Here is a 15,113-nt window from a genome sequence, read left to right as displayed (position 1 = left end):
CCCCAAGACGCCGTCCTTGGCTTATATATGCACCGATGGCACTCCCCCGTACATCGTCGACTTAGCCTCTTCCTGTCCGTCAGCCTGTCCCCTTCAAATCTTTCGTGTCCACTTCCACTTGCTTCGTTCCTCCAATCCATCGGCCGTAGTAGCTATCCGTCCTCTCCTCCGCTCGTCATGGCTTCCACGAGCTTCGGCAGCGAGGTCCCGCGGAGCGGCGGCGCCGGGAGCGGGCCCCTCGGCGTGCGCGGCGCGTCGCGCAAGATCGGCAAGACGGGCACCGGCGGGCAGCAGGACCGGAAGCCGGTCATCATCTACATGGTGTCCCCCAAGGTGATCCACGTCGAGGCCCACGAGTTCATGCCGCTCGTGCAGCGGCTCACCGGCCCGGACGCCGGCCGCGGCGACAATAAGAGCAGGCCGTCAACGTCGTCGTCCTCACCAACGCAGGAACCGGAAGGCGCGCGCAACAAGGGCGCCGGGGTCAGGACGGCGCCGCCGGTGCGCGTCAAGGCGCGCGCCCTGAACCGGCCCTCGGGCGGCCCGGCGGTGTCGGTGTCGGTGACGGCCACGAGGCACCAGGCTGCCGCTCCCTCGGGGGCAGCCACCGCTGCGTCGCCCTCGGGATTCATGTTCCATGACCTCAGCCCGCTTCGCGGCGCGGCGCTCAAGAGCGAGCACCCCCTGGTGTCCCCTGGATGGCTGCACCACGTCGGCGACCACTTCCTCAGCCCCGGCGCCGCAGCTGTGCTCGGCTCGCCGTCGGCCGGATTCCTCGACATCTTCGGGCCGCTGTCCTCGCAGCAGCAGTGATCGAACCAACCGGTGAGCGGTGACATGACATGCATGGCCAGCATACGCTAGGGTTTCTGCATGCATGCATGGACACCGAGATCGAGGAGGCCATGCATGCATATACTGGTTCGGTGTTTGCTTAGACTGGTTCAGCAACTGTATATAGTTTTGGTTCTGCACTTTTCCCTTCGATCCGATCATCCAATCGCTTCACAACAACATGAGAGACAAGAATTCGAAGCTGCTGCTGCTGCACTCGTCTAGACGATGAAGATTGAATTGGAAGCAAGGAGGAGGGGACAAAGGGGGCACATACATCGGATGTACATGGAGTTCTCTGATCTTGTATCTGTTCTTGTTTAATTTCCCTTGATTAGAAGTTTGTGATGTGAGTTTTTGATGCAAAGACTGTTTTGGTTTTGGTGCAGTGCTAGTTGTACATTAATAATGTATGTATGGTACCATTTGGTACACTACTCATGGAATTCATTTATTTATTGATTCGTTTTAGTGGCGTGCAAGTTATTCAACTGACAGCTAGCTGGCTAGCGCAATGCAGTGATGCACTCCGATCCTGCAGGCTGCAGCAGCTGGTTGATTAATGGAGTCGGGGATTTGATCAGTAGAATATGTACATCCTGCAACTGGTGTCTTACCTTAATATAACTTCTTTTTGCTCGTATATAATCTATCTGCAACAATTCTGCATCATGGAAACCACTTCTGGTCCAAGAGTTACATACTATATGCCACTAATAGATAACACTATAGATAACATTTTCAATAGCTTAATTATAGTATTATCTATAAAATTAATGTAGAGGCACATATGCAATAGACCACAATACTGTGGTATTTAACGAGTAAACTATCTACTAATTAGTAGTTAGCATTTCTCTCTTAATTCATTCTTTCCTCCGCATGAGAAATCTAACGTGACCTCTCTTATAACTTGACATGGATTGTTAGAGACGTCATTTTGAACTGCAAATTGTAATGCGTGTTGTTTCCTAGGGAACTCCCAAAACTGATATTTGAAACAGAACTTAAACCAAACCAAGTTATAACATTGACCATTTAACGGTAATTAAGAGGGCTAGCTAATATACCTCATATGTACTGGCGATTTCGGGTTCAAACCCAGTGGCATTTGATTTTTCTAGCTCTGGTTTTTCCTTCAAATTGTTCACCGGTGGAAATTACAATGGACTAATTTTACTATTTTTTTTTCTTAGACTCTCCTCCAAAATTAGCTAAGTCATTAGAGATTGAGAATCCTAAGTTCCCAACCCTAGGCCCGGCTTTTCCATGCTAGAAGGCCACATCACCCCCATTTGATTCGGCCACCTATTTCACCCACGTTAAGAGCATCTCCAAAAAACTCTATAAAAATCACCCCCAATATCCTCATATAAGGAGCCATAACTAAAAGATTTTCTCTCTAAATTTCATCGTTCTTCAACAGACTCTCTATATCTTGTCCCCTATACTCTAACAGGCTGGAATTTGCCAATACACCTGGGTTGCAACCAGCTCAAAACAATCCATCTATAGGTTGGCCCATGTGCTATACTCGTCCATCTTCTTCCTCCTCTCTATCTTGCTCTCCTCTCTCTTGTTTCTTGCATCGAGAAATACCTAAGTCTGATGCGGCGGCATAGACGCATGGTGATTGTGGCAACCCGAGAGGCGGTTGCCCAGGACCAGCACCGAAGCAGCGCCCATTTCCATCATCAGCTCCTTTGACAGCCCTGCTACCGTCAAATATATCAAGATTCCTATGCTATTTTGGCAGATCACGGTCGTCGAAGAGCAAGTCTCCGTTGGAGTTACTATTTGGGCAGATCAAGAACTTGCAGTGCAGGTACGCAATCGATTTAGCTCCACCTTGATGCAAACTTCGATTTCCAGAAGTAGTGAGTGGGCAGGCTGGCGCGGGAAGTAGTGAGCGGGAGGTCGATTTGGGTGATGGGGACCTCAAATCCAGCAACTAAGAGTACGAGCTCGCTGGCGGAGCTCGACTGCGGAAGCGGGGAGCACGATTTGGGCACTGATGAGCTCGATCCCGCACAGGAGGAAGTCAATTTGGGCACTGTTGAGCTTGATCCAGTGCCGGAGGAAGTCGATTTGGGTGTCGACGAACATGATCCAGTCAGCGTGCGAAGCAGTCAATGTGGTCCTCGGTGTTCTTCGCACACTCCTCCGATAGGCGACACACATGGGGCCAGGGCACGCGCATGGGGCCTAGGCGGATAGCGAGTGAGGCGGATTCACCAGAAGTAGGGAGCGATTTGAGGGCTCAGTAAAGATACATAGCCACATAGAGAGTCTGTTGGAGCTGATTTTTTTGGTTTAATTTCTACTTTTAGCTATCAGGAGTCAGATAACAACTCTCTTGGAGATGCTCTAAGGCAAATGTTCCTGATTATTTGCAAAAAAAACACTCATATTTTTTTAAAGTAATCCGCAGTCCATGCCCCGAAAGAGGAATAGTGCTCACTGTCGTTTCTCTTTCACTAAACCTTCCAGTGTCTTTACAATTGCAACCCAAAGGTGAAAAAGCGAATGCGCTTCTAGCACAGTGGTTTGCTCGCAGTGGGTGAGCGGCCGGGTCGAGAGTTAGACTACCAGCTTTCACATCGAGACTTGTCCTTTGAATAATTTTGTTACCTTTGCCATAAGGAAAATGTGGCGTGCTCGTCACCTACAGAGTCTTTGTTGGTTCTGTTAATCCCTATAGGGATGCGATCTTCTAACTACGTATAGCTGTAGGTTTGAGTGTGTGTTAGATGAGGCGTGTGCGCGTATATATAAACATATGCTACAATTGTAATTGGTGGAGAGGCGTAGAAAAACTAAAAGGTGAAAAAAAATTATGATTTCTTATCTCTTTTGCATACCCGGGCCGAATTTACAGGGAGCCCCCTACCGCCCGGTCCCTCAATCCTAGGGAGGAAATTTCTGTGAGGCCCGCGCGCAAAGGACCCCGGAGAGACCTCATCCGCGCCGTGCACGCTCGATCGCACGGCACGCGCGGGCACGTGTCGCGGCGCGACGAGGGTCTCTCCGAAAGACCCGGCCTCACAGAATTTTCTTCCCAATCCTAGCGCCATGACCGGGCCCCTGTGTCTCATCCTCTCCTCTCCTTCTATCCGTTGTCTGGCCTCCGTGACGTCGTCGTGCCCGCTTCGTCTTCCCGAAGACCCAGCTAGTCTCAACAGTGGCCTCCGCACGTCTGATTTTGCAGGGAGCCCTGCCTTAAGTCCCGCATTGCACCCTTGCCCGCGAGCCCTAGTGCCGCCCCTCCTCTTCTTTCGTCCTCCTTTCCCTCTCGTCATGGGTGTCGACCCACACCCCGCCGCTTGATTGGGCGTATGGGAGATCGCCCTCCGTCATCGCCGCCTCTTATCCTCATCGCTCATCTCCGCCAGCCTGATCAGCAAATAGCTTAAATTAATTCCTTGCATTGTTTGTTTGTGCTACTAAAGCTTGTCCCCACTAATGCATTCGTCTGTAAATATAAGCACCTCCAGTTAGATAAAACTGCCTATTTGAAGTACATCTTGAACTTTTTTTAGGTGGTTGGCAATATTTGTAGTTTTCTAGAATAAAATATTTTAGATTTAGTCTACTTAGAGCAATCTTCAATGAAGTTGAGCACAAACTTATTTATTCATAGTGTTTATATTTGTACCAGATTTCGAGTTATGTATCTGAGTGGCAAACATTCATTGTGTTTGCTTCTCTTCCATTGCGAGGTACCACATACTTAGCCATGTTCCCCTATTTCTGAAACTATTTGAGCTGATAGCGAGCAATGCTCACTTCTGCTAGCTGGCAGAGTTTTTTGGTGTGTTCTTGCTCTGTTCAGCATATGCGGATATGTCGTAGCGCTTAATTGGTGTATTTATGGATCTATTATTGAAATTCTGAATACCATAAAGCAGGAGAAACGGCTCCAAAGAAAAATGATTGCCCTTTTTTTTCTGCCTGCCACCCAATTTCACTGACGCTGCAAATATATCTATCAAGAAGTTGTTGGTACATAATATCAAATATTGATAAAGTTATTCGAGAATAGTTGTTTTCTTTTTCCTTAGCAATGAAAATGTTTGTTGGTGTATACTAACGCCATTTCGTTTTCGTTGTGGAGTAGCCCAGCAGAACCACTTGCTTATTGATTCGCTACGGAAATAACAAGTTGCTTTGCCTGCTATATTAGCATAGTACTGAGTAACCAAGTGAGCGTTTACTGCATATTGTCAGTGCTAGCTTCATTTGATGGAAATGAGTTGTGCATATTATTGTTTTCCAATGCATATTTTACTGATTTATGTGTAGTCAAATGTTTAAGCTTCCCTCTGAACTTCGTGACAAATTTTAGTGTACTGATAAAGTCTTTTATTATTATTGTCGTTTTAAGAAACGAATAGCTAGATTTTAGATGTAAAATGGCATGCATCTTTGCCTTAGAAAAGTTCATGATGTCCTCCCAAAATCGACCTCAGTTCCTATTCCAAAAAAAAAAGAATTCCCCCAGGACTGCAGCCATAGTTGGACATGTAAAATGATGTTCCAGATTTATATATTAGCTAATTCCTTTGTTATGTTCGTAGTTGCCGCCACCCTTTTAATTGGAGCCTTTTAAACTGTAAAGGTGAGCATGAATCTTTCATTTTTTTGTTCATTTTTCTAACTAAACTGTAAGAACTGACGAGTAAAGGTAAAAGATTTTGAGCTATTTTTTCAAGTATTTCTCTTATAGAATCACGAGCCTTCAATTCTTGGACAATAACTATGGCAGACACAGATTTAACACATTTTTCTTCGGTACCGTTTAGTTAGAAGCTAATTGATAAATTTGACATGAGTGTGCTCTCTCTGAAAACTTCAGGCTTCATTGAGTTTCAGCTGCTTATGCAATAATATCCTGAAACTTCAAGCTTCATTGAGATGCACTAGGTTTTTATCTTACAAGAATGGTATGCCTATCAATCAAGGGTTTTGAATGTTTTTTATGATTGTGTTATCGCCTTTAGCTATCATCAATTGGATTGAGTGGCACCCAACAGCTCTGTGAAAACTCTGGCTTTGTGTTGTCCACCTTTATGTGAACTCTGATCAGTACAAATTTTATTTAGTTACAACCTAATTAGTACATCTGTCATGATATATGTTATTTTGCAGGCACTTTCAGAGCCAATTGTACAATGCATTAAAATGCTGTTCAGCAACATTCATGCTGCTTCCTCAGGTGGAAAACAGTGACTCATGTGACAGTTTGGATTTCCTATATTCCTTGGCTTTGGTGATAATGTAATATGGTTAAGGTAAAGATCCTTCTGTTTTCTGCACTCGAATATGAATGCCAAAGAAGTCAGCGGTCATCGGCGCAATCAATCCATTAACACAATAGGCAATCAAAAGAACACATAAGCCTCCCGAATCTCCCCTCTCTTGTTAGTGTCCTTTGCTTGCTTCTACCTTGTATGAAGATGATCTCCCTTTCGATGTCATGAAACTTACTGTCATCAACTTGCTTAGAAGCAGTCTCCAAGAAGAACTTGCCCTTTCACTTACATATGTGAATTCTAATAAACCAGAGCGCCAAATGGATTGTGTCGTGACATAGATTAGCTGTTAGTGCGTGCATGGGGTTTTGTTGTGCAGCGTCAAGCTACTGCTCTTCTTAGAGCTTTATGTTTACCTGTTGTTTATTAACGAAAACTTTGGCGTCTCAATTTATCATCGATGCTGATTTTATCTGTAAATTCCTATGGTGCAGTGTCCACTACTAAGTAGTCGAATTGCACTTTTGTCTTACTAGCAGCATACAATTTTGCATATGATCATATCAATGCTCACCATTCTTCATCTTATATCCATACTCATTCTTATTCTAACAATTTTCCATATGATCATATCAATGCTCACCATTCTTCATCTTATATACATACTCTCATTCTAATGGTTCTACAGTGGCTGTTCTACTCTGTATAGTATATACTATATAACACTTTGCTGTACTAAGCTATCAAATCATCTTATACCAGGGGCGGACGCATGATGAAAATTGAATAGGGGCACCTACGTCTATGGAAATTTTAGATATATGTAGAATGTCTAGATACACCATATATAAGATAACTTTTGTCATAACTCCTAAGATTACTTCATCACACAATATTTAACATTAGGACATGTCATAACTCCTAAGATTACTTCATCACACAATATTTAACATTAGGACAAGTTTATGACTCAAGTGAACTAACCTTTGCGTACAAAATGACTTTGATCTTAGTACATTACACTGCATTCTTCCCACAACGATATTTCATCTTATGGAAACGATCAACATCACTTCATTAGTGATTATGTCTAACAAATATTTTTCTACAAAACAAATGAGGCTATAGCTCAAAAACTTGTCACCAATTTTGTTACGCAAAGTATTCTTCACAATCTTCATAGCTAAGAACATATCTCGACAGTTGCAGTGGCAACGGGAAGAGTAAGCGCTAGTATCAAAAGCCAATACACCAAAGAATATGAGAGACGCTTCCTTGCATCAACCATTTGTATCCACCATGAGTTAAAAATGACAGCATGTCATTGTACTGTGCTCCTAAGATAATCTAATAACAACGCACGCTGCTTACCACAAGTAGCCGAATTGGAGGCTTGGAGCTGAGCCGCCCATTGGAGCAGGCACGCTTGAACGCAAGTTCCACGAGCCCCTGCACTCCCCTCCACTGCCCAGGCGAGCAGCGCGTTCGCGCGGAGCCGCGGACGGGGTCGGCGGAGAGGAGCGCGCCGCCCGCGTGGGCTGCCGGGTTGAGCGGTCGCCGCCTCGCCGGTCGGAGTCGACAGGCGAGAGACAGGACGAGGGCTGCGAATCCGCAACCACCGGGCGCCGAGTGTGATGTCGACGGCTCGTGCTCGACGCAGTCGCAAGATCACGCTTGGCTGCTGGGCGGCGAGCGCGATCAAACGTGGAGCCAGCGGATGGTTGGACGGTTGGGCCAGCGCGATCACACGTCCGCCCCTGTCTTATGCTACGCCGCAATAGTCCGTACATTGTTTTCGACTCTGGCTGTCCACACCATGGGTGCGCCTGCTTCTACTTGTTCACACGAAATATGTGTTTGCCTGGACTGTCATGTGGCTCCACCACTGCTGAATGCCGAGGAAGAACAGAATGCATGTATTTTATGAGCTGCTGATTTAACATTACTGGCCAGTGATCGATGTTTTGCAAGAAAACATAAACCATGATTGAGACGCTAAAAACTGATACTGATAGGCACTATCAGTACCGGTTCTTAGCGCCTTAATTATTGCTTGCGCGTGAAAGTTTAAAAACCGATACTAATAATCACTATCAGTGCCTGTTGAAATTAGAATCGACACTGATACATATGTTATATTTATAACCAGCACTTAGTTACTCTTCTCATTTGCTTCATTCAGCTTGACACCGCTCCTCCTCCCCGACCGCCACCTCCTCCCCGTCCGTAGCCTTCTTCATCATGCATCACTCGTCACCTCCTTGTCCTTGTCCTCGTTGTGTGTCGGCCCGCCACCTCCTCCTCCTCGTCGCGCACCGACCACCGCCTCCTCGTCCTCGTCGTGCGTCGGCCCGTCGCTGCCTCCTCATCCTCATCGCGCGTCGGCCCACTGTCTCCTCATCGACGTCCCCATGGCGAGCAATAGCGGCAGTGGAGGTGAAGGGCGTAGATCTAGGCAGCGTGGAGGTGGCCGCTCCATCCTATCCGGCCGCCTGGGTCCGAATAACCACCCTCGTACTTCCGGTCTCTAGATCCTCAACAACGTATCCCCTTCTTACCAGGAAGGGCCATGAAACACCTGGACTAGTACTCAAATTCAAGTTAGTAAATTGTATTTAGCAAATTATAGTTGGTAATTTTAGTTAGCCAATTTAGGTCTGAAATTAGATATGTATTTTAGTTCAAAATATGTTGTCTTATTATTAGATATGTATGTCATGATATTAGATATGTATTGCTATATCGGTATTTTAGATGTTACCATCACTTTCTAGTGAGTTACTAGTTTGTTACTTTCTTGTTCTGCAATTGATAACTTGGTATAATTGCGAGATTATTCACATGTGATGATTGATATAGTATTTGCGTTTTTTTCTCTGGGCATGTAGATGTACCTATGACTTGTCCTAGGGTACATCTGCATGCTCAGAGATAAAAATCTCTTTGATTATAAGATGGTCAGTTAATATTGTAGTTTGTAGTTAACAAATTCAGAACTAACATGTCGATTGATGTAGGTGCTTACTCATCTACAATAGCTACATAACGTTATTGTGGACCTTGGTGGCACGCCACTTGTGGTGACGACTATATTGGCTGATAACAATAAAATAAAGATCACTATCTCTTTTAGCATTTCACTTTAACAGCATCAAGCTTCGAAATAGACCAAAGACTTATGGCTGAAAGATTTGCTATCCATGCGTTTCTACAATCGATTAACCTGCAACTTGGATATATGTTTTCAGACTACAGCTATTTCAAATTGAAAGCGCTTGAACAGAATGAGGATATGCTTGCAATAACTCATAGGTTCTTATGGTTACATGCAGTTAAAACGGTTGGTGACATGCACCTGTAGTTCGTAGCTAGGATTATTTCAATAATATTAAAAAATTTCTCCATATTGTTACTCTTTGTCTGTAGAATTTTTACTGGAACACTCGGATACGGATGAATTGTACCTTAACTTCAATCTTACGTCTCCCTGCATAGCAGTGGGGGTACACATTACTTAGTCTTCAATATAGGAAGATCCGAGAAGGAAAGTACCAGTCACACCTTAAGTTTCAGTGTGATAGTAACAGTTTCGTTATTTACGGAAGTCTAATGGAACTTCTATTTGAAGCAATAGCTAGTGCGCTTATTTATGCACTGAATCATTTTGATGTAATATTTGGAGTTGAAATTTTAGATCGACTATACATGTAATGGTATTTGATGTAATTTTAGACATACTTGTAGTTTGAACTAATGTATTAAGTGTTTATCATGACTTAAATATTAGAACGATAGATGCATGTGCATGTGATGTATTTTGGATTGTGCAATTTTTTTTAACTGTCGAATATCTATTAGTGCCGATTCTTAACAGGGAAGCGGCACTAATGATTCATAGATGAAACCGGTTCGTGAATGAAACCGACACTGATAATAATTTTCAATATCAATTCTATACCCGATATCGATAGTCACCGAGTAATATCGGGTAATCAGTAATCAATATGAGCGAAGCACAGCTTGCCTTAGGCATGGAAGTAGGTATGCTAGAGCTTACAGCCACTCGCATTTATAGACATAACAGTTATTGAATTTATGATCATCATTTGGTCTAGTGGTATGATTCTCGCTTAGGGTGCGAGAGCTCCCGAGTTCAATTCTCGGAATGCTTATCTCTGTTGTTTTTGCCTATTTTTATTTCTCCAAACCTGCTTGATTAACGCTCCTCATTTGACACGATATAATTAGTTCGTTTCAGAACACAAATTGCTTTACGCTGACGCGCGGCAGAATACGCGTGACACGATTGGTTATAGAACACCGAAGTTTTCAATATCTTATTCTGTTTCGCAGGTGATCAACTGTTTTTTTTACCTTTTTTGCTTGATGGGCAAGGAGAGCTCGGAGCTGGATCCTCGTCACTATTTGGACTTTGGATCCATAAAGAATAATCCACAACTCAATTCAATATTCCTCAGTCGCAAGTACCTCATTGTGGCATTTGGCTTGGTTACCAGGACAACGACCAAAGATCTGGCTCCGCTAATCTTCTCCACATCCTCCGCCAAGCGCTCGTTGGGTCACGGGGTCATGGATGCAGAACCTTACATATGGGCAATAGGGATGACAATAAACACATTTTAGCCGTGTGTTCATGAGTAAAAATCCTAATAGGTATAGATTTGGGATAAATTTTTATTTATAGTATGGGTGCATGTTTGAAGTTAAACTTAACGAGTATAGAGAGATATGTATAAAATGGGTTTACCCGTGCTCGTTTCGACCATATACTTGCTTCACACTTTTTGTCTTGTTGAACAATGTTCGTTAATATTACACTAAGTATTGTTGAATTATGAAATAAATATTATATGTGTAAAATATGTGGTAATGTACTAATGTGATATGCATACTATGTATCTGTGAGATATTTGTTCATTATCTTAATTGAGATACAGGTTTAAATTGATAATATTATTGTTACATATTTGTTCTTATGTTTGATACATGTTTACTATATGAGAGAATGAACTATTTACCACAGAATAACGACTGGTTCTATAATTCACTATTGAATAGGTCATGTTTCCTTTCATGCCATGGAATGACAAGTTTCCTTACTTTTATGCCATTGCCGTTAGGTAGGATATGGCTTCTGTTAGATATTATAAAAAAAATATTTTACCCCTATTTTTTAATATGAGTAATTTTCTTCATGCCACTATGAATTACTAACCAAATTTATGTTGATGACTACTATAGTTTATTCAAGTTCAAAACTACATATGCCCCACGTGTACATGCACTAATCACCATATTTCAAGAGCCACATACTAGTAACAGAAAATTGGTCAGTAATTCGTGGTGGCATGAGAAAAATTACTCACATACTGAAATAGGGGGAAAATAGTCTTTTTACAGTGTCTAACGGAGGTCCACAACCTGCCTAACGAAGATGATGGTATTAAAGGAAGAAAACTCGCTATTCCATGCCATGAAAGAAAACTGGACCTATTTAATGATGAATCGTAGAACCAATTGTTATTCGGTGGTAAATAGTTTGCTTTATCTTATCATATTGGAGGCCACACGGGAGTGCCCACGTGTATGTGATACCCTCAGGTAGCAGGTGCGGGTGTCAGTTTTACCCATGATGGGTAATGGGTGTGGGCACAGGTTTGAAAATTAGCTCGCGGGTTTGGGTTTGTATAGCTTCTACTCGTGCGTATTGTATTGTTGCCATCCCTAACTTGCAAGACATTACGGCATGGTGGATTGCCAAATTTGTATTGATGTGGGAGGCAATCGAAGAAGTGTGACTATGATATGACACAACGTACAGGTCGCTTGGAAGTTTATAGGGCACGATGAATATACATAACCTTTGACATACAAAACGTAATTCCTAGATTCGTTGAACACAAACTGTAAATCCCTGATATGGAGACCACGAGCACCATTGAAATGTAAGTTTTTCGTATGGCTAGCAACCCAAAACAGATTATGGGCGTTAGATAGGTTGGCACCTCTTTCATGGCCACACAACCATCTATGCCTTTTGTGTAGACACGGCCGTGAGACTGCTACGTGTAGATTCACCAAGCGAGTATGATCTATTATTGTGGGGTGGATGCAGCACCCTCTTTTACACCCGATGGCCTAGTCGCAGGCTCGCTCTACCCACCAATGGTGGCGGGGTGGATGCCGCACTGTCGGTGTATCAGGAACCAGGGGTCCCTGAGTCCCGAGGCCAGGCCAGCCGTCCGCTACGTGTCACCATCCCGCGAGGTCCCTCCTGCGGGATGAGGAAAATCTAAGTTCCGGGAGAAGGTGCTCGGGGCCACAGTCTCTGATCCCCGAGCACCCCAGTTCCCCGATGACTCGCAGAGTCCAAGTACCGGGAAGAAAGTGCTCGGGGAGGTGCCCGGTCACCCCCGAGCACCCTAGTTCCTCGACGATCAGAAGAGCTAAGTTCCGGGAGAGAGCGCTCGGGGGGCTGCGTGCGGCAGCCCCCGAGCGCCCGGTTCCTCGAGGGTCAGTGCAAAAGTGCTCGGGAGAGAGTGCTCGGGGTTGCACGTGGCAGCCCCCGAGCACTCGGTTCCCCGAAGGTTCGTGCGAGAGTGCTCGGGGAGGTAAACAGTGCCCCCGAGCACACGGTACCCCGAGGGCAAGGGTATGCATTCTCGGGAGAGGGTGCTCGGGGAGGTGAACAGTACCCCCGAGCACTCGGTGCCCCGATGACCCAGAAGGGCCCCCGAGGGGCCCGCCGATGAGGTGTCAGCCAGTCAGAGGTCCGAGGCCGCATTTAATGGGCGTGCGCGGCCTGACATCCCCAATTGCTCCCGCCGCAGTGTCAGTCCTTGCCATACTTTGGCAGAGATGCGTGAGGCCATTAATTGCACGGGTCCCGTCCTGTATCATCCGGTGTGTCTCGGGATAATATCGTCAGGATCAAGGTGTTCCGCCTGCCGCCCTGCCATGGCAAGGGAACAAGACAGGGCTGGCACGCCGGGTGCCTCTGTGGCTGCCCAGTGGGCCCTCTCAACGGCGCCCACAGTGACAAGTGATCGGACGCGCACCGCGTTTTTTCCACCGCCCCAGTCACTTCGCCCAGAGAAAATGATGACGTCTTTCTCAGTCGTGGTGTCTTGGAACTTGTGCCCCTTTCTTCCTCGTTCGGGGTATGTCGCGGCCGGCGAGTGCATAAAAGGATCGGCATACAGAGAGAGAAAAAAAAGCCCAGGCAGTCAACCGAGACACCCAGACGAAGAAGACGAACCCCACAACGAACCAAGCCAACAGACGAAGACATTGCAAGCAAGCCTGAGCAGAGCTCCAGCCGAAGAACAAGGAGCCTCAAGCTCTTAGTTAGACACTATATTCTTGTAACCAGATACATCCTTGAGGGATCCCCCTCAGGATAAGTTATCGCATCCATACAGGAGTGGGGTATTACGCCCCCGTGCGGCTCGAACCTGTCTAAACTCCGGTGCATTTACTTCCCTTTGCACTAGGTCGATCATCCCCCCCCCACCGGCCGTTGCATTTACTTCCACTTTCATTTATTTCTCCGGCAAACTTATTCAGGATCATCCCCCGGCCGAATCTCTAAAAAAAGGTCTCTCAGGATCCTTACGACAAGAGTTAATCTTCCGACACGCACCCTCCTTTACACCCGATGGCTTAACCGCAGACTCACTCTACCCACCAATAGTGGACAATTCTGGTTGGTACTCCTCAGACCTCAAGAAGGTGACTATCTGGAAAGAGTGAAATGCCAGGACTTTCAATAAAACAATGCAATCACCACGAGTGATCACGAACCATCAAAGTGGAGGCGACCATTTGGGATTTTGCAGGAGCATGACACTTAGGCCGTCTTATAAGGGGAGAATAGGCCTAAGCTTCTTGGTTTCCCTTTCTTGTTGCTGTTTACATTCCTTGTTTCTTTTCTTTTGGTTTTGTAATTCTTTGCCTGCCGGGTACTTCTTCTTACTAATATAATCTGGTAACTCTCTTACCAATTCGTTCAAAAGAAATTCCTCGATGCAATGTGATCCGGTTATTACTGGAACTTCAAAATTTTACTTTAAAAAAATCAAGTTCACAAAGACCGGTAAAAGAAGTGTACGACATACATCTAAGCGTCGGTTCATAGGAAGTCATCTGGTTCATATCTGATATCACTTTTTTTTTGGGAAAGCTGAGATCACTGTTGTGGTTTTACATGCATGATACATTTATCGAAGAATTACATTCTTGAATAGCTCAGACCTTGGTCCAACAAGTGACTTGCTCGCGGCCTAGCCCACGGATCAGCTTCAAGTTCATGGGCCACTTTGCCCCGGTTTGAACAAAGGCCTGGGCTCTAATTGCAAGGCTGGTCTGGGCCATCATGCTCACGTCTTGTGGCCTGGGCTAGTTTGGGACTTGCCACTTGTTCCTGCTTCAGAACAAAGACCTTTTTTATTTATATATTTTTCATTTCCGAAAATTACAAACATTTGCGCTCATTTTGAAAAATGGCAGATCTATATGCATGTCGCCTGTTAGACAGATGAGAAAAACTTGTGGCACATTGGATGGGCTACAGGTACATCCATGCCATTTTTGCCGTGTCGCCGCCCGATCCGCTGTTTGCGCACTGCGATTGGTCCGTTGCCACTCTCGCAGCCGCGATCTGCTATGCGCCACCGTCCGTTCTTCATTGACTTCATCACGACTGTGCACCGCCACATAGAGATATCGCCCGTTAAACGAACGACATGAGTATATATCTATATCTGTCATTTTTTAAAGTGAACGCACATATTTACAATTTAATATATATATATATATATAACTAAAAAAGTCCAGAAAAAATGCATTTCTTTTCTGGAAAAGAAATGCATTTTGTTGTGAATTCATAGCAGGGGATACATCGTTCAATTAACTTTTTTGTGCGGGTAAACGTTGAGCAATGCATTTGTTATGAATTCATAGCAGGGGTACAAATGTTGTGCAATTAACTTTTTTTTGTGCGGGGTA

At 44.9% G+C, this 15,113-nt stretch overlaps 1 protein-coding gene across 1 annotated transcript; it reads left to right on the top strand.

Annotated features, from left to right (window-relative positions):
• On the top strand, positions 1–1,305 carry LOC133925946 (protein MKS1-like). The gene has a single exon (XM_062371685.1). The coding sequence runs from the start codon at positions 28–30 to the stop codon at positions 811–813; it is 786 nt and encodes a 261-aa protein (XP_062227669.1). The 5' UTR covers positions 1–27; the 3' UTR covers positions 814–1,305.
• Positions 1,306–15,113: the final 13,808 nt, after the last annotated feature.

Source organism: Phragmites australis, chromosome 8 (assembly GCF_958298935.1).
Source record: "Phragmites australis chromosome 8, lpPhrAust1.1, whole genome shotgun sequence".
Classification (NCBI taxonomy): Eukaryota; Viridiplantae; Streptophyta; class Magnoliopsida; order Poales; family Poaceae; genus Phragmites; species Phragmites australis.
This window is presented reverse-complemented; position numbering and strand designations above follow the sequence as displayed.

Excerpts from the sequence above, each read along its gene's own strand:
- LOC133925946 (XM_062371685.1), top strand. The coding sequence starts at position 28 with ATGCACCGATGGCACTCCCCCGTACATCGTCGACTTAGCCTCTTCCTG.